The sequence below is a fragment of the Lactuca sativa genome, chromosome 1, assembly GCF_002870075.4.
Source record: "Lactuca sativa cultivar Salinas chromosome 1, Lsat_Salinas_v11, whole genome shotgun sequence".
Lineage (NCBI taxonomy): Eukaryota > Viridiplantae > Streptophyta > Magnoliopsida > Asterales > Asteraceae > Lactuca > Lactuca sativa.
In genome coordinates this window covers 90,313,890-90,322,264 of record NC_056623.2, presented here as the reverse complement: position 1 = coordinate 90,322,264, position 8,375 = coordinate 90,313,890, and the positions used below count along the sequence as shown (strand labels likewise).

General features: G+C 35.5%; 1 protein-coding gene across 7 annotated transcripts; it reads left to right on the top strand.

Annotated features, from left to right (window-relative positions):
- Positions 1–1,054: 1,054 nt before the first annotated feature.
- On the top strand, positions 1,055–6,142 carry LOC111915881 (uncharacterized). 7 transcript variants are annotated; one of them, XR_008232452.1, is made up of 5 exons: positions 1,131–1,185; positions 1,434–2,433; positions 3,103–3,607; positions 3,759–5,684; positions 5,916–6,142. XR_008232452.1 is itself a non-coding variant. In XM_023911509.3 (4 exons), exons 2-4 carry the CDS (start codon positions 1,476–1,478, stop codon positions 5,521–5,523), a joined length of 3,228 nt encoding a protein of 1,075 aa, XP_023767277.1. In that variant the 5' UTR covers positions 1,055–1,185; positions 1,434–1,475; the 3' UTR covers positions 5,524–5,826. The 7 variants fall into 7 exon arrangements, 3 of the variants coding, with proteins under 3 accessions (XP_023767277.1, XP_023767279.1, XP_023767278.1); XR_008232449.1 differs by having other exon boundaries at positions 5,911–6,142; XR_008232451.1 differs by having other exon boundaries at positions 3,759–5,719.
- Positions 6,143–8,375: the final 2,233 nt, after the last annotated feature.

Here is an 8,375-nt window from a genome sequence, read left to right as displayed (position 1 = left end):
CTTTATTTGTTGTGTTTGACTACATGCCTTATTGGTTCAACTTTGATAAAACTTGATCAGACCTCATTGAGAATCACAATTTTGATACATTACATGACACTTTTGGATTTTCATGCTTATATCGAATTTTCTTCATGTATTATTTTGAAGACTGATGTGACATCAAGGGGGACTGTTAGAGTTTTCAGAATTTTCATTGTTGCTTCTCATCCATTCCAAGCTTTGAGGAGAGGAATGTTGAGTGCAAAGCTTTTCATGAAGGATGACTTGGAGGCATGGAATATTCTTTTGGCATATGGAGCATATCCCTATAGGGCTTGGAGCATACACTACATATTGTGATGTCATATCCATTTGATGATGTGCATAAAGATGTAATTATAGGGGTTATAATGATGATCAATGTACATACTTATTGTTTAATTTTTGTACTCATCTTTATGGTCGATTACTATTTTTGCCACCAAACCTCATCCTCTGATTGTGTTGGTCCAATTTCCGCACATTTGATTATCAAACGTTCATGTCCCAACACAAAGAACAAGTTTGAAACTAATGAACAAATTCAAATCTCGTGAACAAGCTGGAAACTCATGACTAGGTTTGAAATTCGAAATATAATAATTTATTTTAATTTGCTAATATTATTGTGCGGTGGAAATCAATTTCGAAATACTTTGGTATTTTGGAAACTCAGCTAGTTCGAACTTGTTGATCACTTTAGCATTCATAAATCATATATGGTGTGTTCGACACGAAGCGTTTGAGAGCTTCTAGCTTCTAACATTTGACAAAACCATATTGAATTGAAAGCCTTGTTTGACACTGCAAGCTTCTAGTGTTTAGTTTAAACAAAACGCTTCAAATCCAAATGCTGTTTCACGTAACGTTTAACAAAACTTTACCCGCTACAAGCTACCTGTTACCAACTAGTTTTGCCGAACATGCCCATAGAACAAACTATCAATATGTATTTTAGGAACGTGACCATTTTCGTCAATATCCCAAAGTTAAAAACCGAAAAGCAAAGCACATGAAAATACATGGGTGTAGTTTGAAATATTACAATATAACGAATCAAACGCGGCCCCAATATCCTCTTCCCAAAAGATCTCAACCCCGTACGAGTAATCTTCTAACCACTATTTCTAAAGAGTATCCCCGCCGTCGTCCACCACAACCACCGTATGTTTCTACCTCTATCTCAACCCATACGTTATTCGTGTGTGTGTATTTCATTTATATGTAGCTTAAAATTTATCATTGATTTCACTTTATGTATGCATCATTTTCGCTTTGTGTTAGGGTTAGGGTTTTGAATTGGTGAAATTGATTTCAGATTAATAGACAGGAACTTAACTTGAAAACATCAAATTTAGAACTTATTGGCTCGTTATCGGTTGTTATTGATCGATTCGTTGATTCTATATCAGGATTGGGGATAGCAGGATCGTAATTCGTGGTTTGGGGTATATATGGCTGATCGTAACTTGGCCGTTGTGAAGCCAATATGGATGAAGCAAGCAGAAGAGGCAAAAATAAAGAGCGAAGCTGAGAAAGACGCGGCGGCTAAAGCTGCCTTCGAGGCTACCTTCAAGGACGTTGAGAAGAATCGAGAGCCTGCTCCTTTATCAGATAGTGATGGCGATGAAGAAGAAGACTTGACTAACAAGCCTATAGGTCCTGTGGACCCCACCAAGTGCACGGCCGCTGGGACTGGTGTTGCTGGCGGAACTGCTTGTGCACCTTCTTCATTTGTGGTGGTTACAAAGGATTCAGATGGTCGGAAAGTTCCCCATGGTGGAGCCCAGGTGAAGGTGAAGGTGTCTCCAGGAGTTGGTGTTGGAGGGTCCGAACAAGAAGGGATTGTCAAAGATATGGGTGATGGGACCTATACAGTTACCTATGTGGTTCCTAAAAGAGGAAACTACATGCTGGATGTTGAGTGTGATGGGAAGTCTATCATGGGTAGTCCATTTCCAGTTTTCTTTAGCGCAGGTATAACTACAGGAGGGCTTCTGGGATTTGCTCCACAGATGAATTTCCCAAATATGGTTAACCAGACCATGCCAAACATGCCAAATTACTCAGGTTCTGTTTCAGGGGCATTTCCAGGACTTCTTGGAATGATTCCTGGGATTGTTCCGAGTTCATCAGGTGGGGTTGTTTTGCCTGGAATTGGAGCATCACTTGGGGAAATTTGCAGAGAGTATCTGAGTGGGCGTTGTATTAAAACTGATTGCAAGTTGGGTCACCCTCCACACAACCTGCTTATGACTGCTTTGGCTTCTACAAGCACCATGGGGACACTTAGTCAAGCACCAATGGCACCATCTGCAGCTGCAATGGCAGCTGCACAGGCTATTGTTGCTGCTCAAGCGCTTCAAGCACATGCTTCAAGTGCACAAGCTCACGCTTCTAGAGAAACTACTGGTACATGCTTTCTTGGCTTTTACTTTGTTGAATTCAATCTCCATCCCTTCACTCCCTTATTCGTATTTGGTCTCTATTGTGACTAGGGTTTCCCTATAAAATTTCTGATCATATCATCTGTTAAAAAAACCGTCACTCGAATCCTATATGTCGTTAAATTAGTAGAATCTTTGTCTTTTAAAACTTTATTACCAGAAGCTTATTAAAATCTAAAACAAAGATCTCCTCTTCATCTCTTTTGTCCCTATCTCTTCTCTCCCCCCTCTCCATTTTGATTTGTTAGCTATTACTCTCATGTTTTCATTGTTAACATTTAAGTTACTAATTCTTTACTTTATTCTATTTATCATTTCCTTGATTTAAATTCATTTTTGAGATAATCATGAGTCATGACCACCATATGCTGTGACATCTGACACATTGTGACCTCCTTTCTTGCACATAGACCACCAATTTTGCATTGGGTCAGTTGTGAAATTCCAAAAAAGTTGCAAAATTACTTTTTACTGACAAAAGGCTACAAAACACATCTTTTTTTTTTTGCGAAATTACATTATTTTGCAAACTATAAATAGTTTTGCAACAGTTTATGAAATGTCCAATAATTTTTACATGACTTACAAGTCCTTAAATCAATATTCTTTCTAAACCTTGTTGTTCTTTTGGCAGTAGCAGAAGATAAGGCAGCAAAAGCCGATTCTTTAAAGAAAACACTCCAAGTTAGTAACCTCAGCCCACTACTCACTGCAGAACAACTAAAACAGTTTTTTAGTTTTTGTGGCACAGTTATTGACTGTAGTATCACAGAATCTAAGCATTTTGCATACATAGAATATTCAAAACCTGAAGAAGCAACAGCTGCACTTGCATTAAATAACATGGATGTTTTAGGGCGCCCAATGAATGTTGAAATGGCAAAATCACTGCCTTCAAAGCCTGCAGTTTCTTCATCTTCTTTGCCAATGGTGATGCAGCAAGCTGTTGCTATGCAACAAATGCAGTTTCAACAGGCTCTTTTAATGCAACAAACTATGAATGCACAACAAGCAGCTAATCGAGCAGCAACTATGAAGAGTGCAACTGAATTGGCTGCTGCTAGAGCTGCTGAAATTAGTATGAAGTTGAAAGCTGAAGGAATAATTGGAAATGAAGATGAATCAGTTAAAAATCCAAGGTATTAATAACCAAATATGCTTAACACCAAAGCTCTTTTTTACTTCAAATTTGGTGTTAAATCTCTCCAAAACAACATTATCTTTTAATGATAGTCAACTATTTACCATGATTATGATCATAGCTGATGAATCAGAGTATATGTATTGTAGGTCACCTTCTCCAGTTCCCACAAGGTCAAGGTCAAAGTCAAAGTCTCCTGTGATATACCAAAGAAGGCGTAGGTCCCGCTCCTTTTCACCTCCACATCGCCGCATAAGAGGTTACAGATCCAGGTCACCAATAAGGTCCCGCCACTACTCAACTTATGAATATGACAGGCGGACATTTAGGGGTGGTAATGACCGCTACAGGAGACGAGAATACAACAACAGCCGCCATTCTTGGAGAAATAGAAGCAGAAGTTTAAGCCCGCGTGGCAGAAAATCTTCAGAATCCCCAAAACGCCCTCGCAAAAGCCCCAAGAAGTCTTCACGTGATGAGCAAAGTAAGGAAAAACACAGAAGGCAGTCAAGGTCTAGGTCTAAGTCCAAGTCCAGGTCCAGGTCAGCATCTTTGGAGGTCAAACCTCGGTCAAATGAGAAGATTGTTGATAGGAGGCGGTCCAAGTCCAGGTCAGCATCTTTAGAGGTCAAACATCAGTCAAACGATAAGATTGATGATGTTAAGGAGGAAAAGTCAAAAGGGCGCGATAGGACACGGTCCAGGTCAGCATCTTTGGAGGTCAAAGATCGGTCAAATGATAAGATTGATGATGTTAAGGATGAAAAGTCAAAAGGGCGTGATGGGAGACGGTCAAGGTCCAGGTCAGCATCTTTGGAATTCAAACATCGGTCAGATGAGAAGGTGGAAAGGTCAAAAGGGCGTGATAAGAGGCGGTCAAGGTCAAGGTCCAGGTCAGCATCTTTGGAAGTCAAACATCGGTCAAACGATAAAATGGATGATAGGAAGGAGGAAAGGTCAAAAGGACGTGATAAAAGGCGGTCAAGGTCCAGGTCAGCATCTTTGGAAGTCAAAACTCGGTCAAACAATAAAATGGAGGAAAGATCAAAAGGGCGTGATAGGAAGCGGTCCAGGTCAGCATCTTTGGAAGTCAAACGTCGGTCAAATGATAGTAAGGAAGAAAAGTCAAAAGGGCGTGATAGAAGGCGGTCAAGGTCCAGGTCAGCATCTGTGGAGGTCAAACATGATATTAAGGAGGAAAGATCAAAAGGGCGTGGTAGGAGGCGATCCAGGTCCAGGTCAGCATCTTTAGAAGTCAAACATCGGTCAAACGATAAGGTTAATGAGAACAGGGAGGTAAGGTCAAAACACAGGAGGCGGTCAAGGTCCAGGTCAGCATCCGTGGAGGTCAAACATCGGTCAAATGATAAGATAGATGACAGTAAAGAGGAAAGATCAAAACGCCATGAAAGGAGGCGTTCCAGGTCAGCATCTGTAGAAGTCAAACATCGGTCAAACAATCGGGAGGAAAAGTCAAAACGTCATGATAGGGGAAGGTCAAGATCTTTAGAGGGTAAACATCGTTCGAGTGGTAAGTCAAAGCACAGAAAACGGTCAACGTCAAGGGATAAATCAAAGTCCAAGTCAAAGTCAAAGTATCATGGTAGAAGGCAGTCCAGGTCAGCATCTCCGGATGTCAAGCGCCATCGTTCGGACGAACAAAGATCAAAACACAGAAGACGGTCAAAGTCAAAGTCAAGGTCAAGGTCAAGGTCAAAGTCAGCAGAAGATAACCGATTGAACAATGTGGATCATGAGGGGGGAGGGGGTGATTGGGCGGGTGAGGGGACACCGGAGCGTTATAGGGAGTCGGATGTTTTGATAAAGGATGATGGGATTGGTGGTGGAAGTGGGGAGGAGTATAATTATAATGATGACGTGGCAGCTGAGGAGGAAGTCAGAATGTTGAGTTGACCAACTATTTGGGAAGTGTAGAGTTGAAGAATAAAATGTGTTGTTTGTTTTGTTTTGCAGGTTTTGAAAATGTCTGAATGAATGAATGTGAATCATCTCTGGAGAGTCTGAAGTGGAATGTTTTTAGCGACTTAATCAACTTCTTAATGAGATGAATGAATGTATGTCCTTGTCCTATTACTACCTCAATCATTAGGTAGTGATGATAATACTTTTAACTCAAGTGTCTTCTATTAACGAATATTATTATTATTATTATTAGTCTGTTAAAAAAATTGTTTACAAGGCATTAGTGTTTGCCTATACCTTACCTGTCTTTTTTCCCTTTTTTTTTTTGGTCTTTTTCCTTTTTTTTTTCTTTTTTTTTTCTTGAAACTGATTGATTAGGTCAGCTTATTAAGCCAGACAGCAGCCAGATGTCGATGAGTTGACTATGAAGTACAGATGAGGGTGGTCAACTGTGTGTTCTTTTATCATGGTGAAATTGGGATATGTTAATTTACAGGTAAGATTCCTTGAGCATTCTAGTTATATGAGTATCATGTAAATAAATGATTAAGTGTTTAAAAAATTAGGATTTGTGATGTTTCTTTAAAAAAAATATTTGCGCTTGCAACCATATTACATATGAACATTCTTTAATTGTAAAGCAACAAATATGATAAGTTATATGATAGATATCACAGTTCATAATAGAATATATTAATATAAGTTATTAAAAAAACTAGTTATAAACTATTTCATATTGCTAGTTTATTCATAGTTGTCAATATTGATAGATCATTCTCATCAATAAATCTCTCATGAATTCAGATTGGGTTATTTCTTTTTTCCAATATAATCTTTTTTGTTTTGGCTACATGGCTAAAAAATAAAACGATTTAGATAACTTATTTTGAGTTGCATAGCTACAAAATTCGGTATTTGAAAACTTAATTTTCTAGATTTGTTTTTTTTTTGTTACCATAATCTATTCATAACTTATTTTGAGTTGCATAGCTATAAATATTGCATACAAATGATCAGTATGTACTAGCTTCAAACCAAAACCATATAGTACACATCATTTTGATATATGGTATTCCCCAAAATCATATATTTTTGATTTCGAATTTTTGATACTTTTGGATCCGATGTCGAGCTCACACTTAGTATCCACTTCCCATATGAGTATTAGTAGGATGCAAATCAATCAAATAATCGAACACATGACAACATGCCATGTGTAAGATCATCAACAACATTAATTTAAGAAAAACCTATTATAATAAGCTTTCTTTAACCATTGATCAAGATATTTTAATCAACTAATTTATCTATGTTTCTATGAAATGGTTTATTAAGTTCTATCATCAAATTTGTTACTTTTTTAAGTATATGTAATACTTTATTTTAAAATAGTACATAAATAAATACATTACATAACTTGAATACTTTTAACAATAACATTAAATAAAATACTTTTTAAGGGTCAAATATAATTAAAGAAGCAAAATGAAATATTATTGAATGAATATAGTTAATTATATAAAACAAAAAAAACTAAAAAACATTTAATAAAATTTATGTGATTGATAAATATTGATCCAAAAAATCATTATTTTTGATCTTGCAAAAAACCTTCAATTGTTGACGCTATACAAACGTGGCAATAGAGGGTACGATTATGTGAGGTGCTTTGGCAATGTTTGCTAGTTTGGTAGGAAATTAGGTGTGGATTGAAAGCATCATACGTCGAGAATACTGATTTTTCATTAGATAAATAAATTTCAATAAGACAAGCATATAAGGTAACTTATAGAAAAGAACTCATAATTTTAGCTTTTTGCTTTAAAAGTCATTATTTTTTTATCCATAACGACACCTGAAAAGCTCATCCCAACCTCTTAGTTTTCTTCTAAAAGCCGAGGCCCGATCCCGAAGTTTAAGTTGATTCCAAAATAGTTTAATGCCCATATCAAGTTTCCCTTAATTTCTAAGAAAATCTTAAACCATCAACATCAAGACAATGTTTTACATATATCAACATCAATTTTTGCAATTAGAATATCTCTAATGGTTACATATATATTCTTTGACTTAAATAACCAACAAATCATTATTTCTCTAACTTTAACCTATAATAATTCATTCATCCGACTTTAACCTCTAACAAGATGGCTTCTTCAATTTTTATTTGTTTATAACAGTTTTTTAAAACAAACTTATCCTCATCAATCTAAAATGTTCCATAAACCACTCTCATTTAATTATTCGTTTTCTAAACATCATCATATATAAAATATTACAAACAAACAAAAGTATAAATACAACTATGCCGGGTCTATATTTTATATACATAAAATACAAAATATAATTATATCATAGTTAATTTAAGACAAGTTTTTTGTATGTTTTTAAAAAGAACATAAAAAAGTGATTTTGTTTTTGTATTTTATTAATTATTTTTTCAAAATTTGTTGTATTTATATCATATTAATTTAACGTAATAAATAAAGTGAAAACTCAACGTATTATCATTTGATATTTAAACCCCACTTTATATATATATATATATATATATATATATATATATATATATATATATATATATATATATATATATATATATATATATATTGATAAACCATTATAATATCGTATTGGTTAAATCAATATTTTGCAACCTAAGAAAACCGATTACAAACTAATGTTGAGTTAAAAGATTAGATGATGTTATTTATTAAAGTTATAAAGGTTATGTAGAATAATATACAGGTTGTGTTTATATAATATTTAATTAATGTAATAAATATTGAGAAAACCGGTTTCATACCTAGTGTTGAGTTAAAAGATTACATGATGTTATTTTT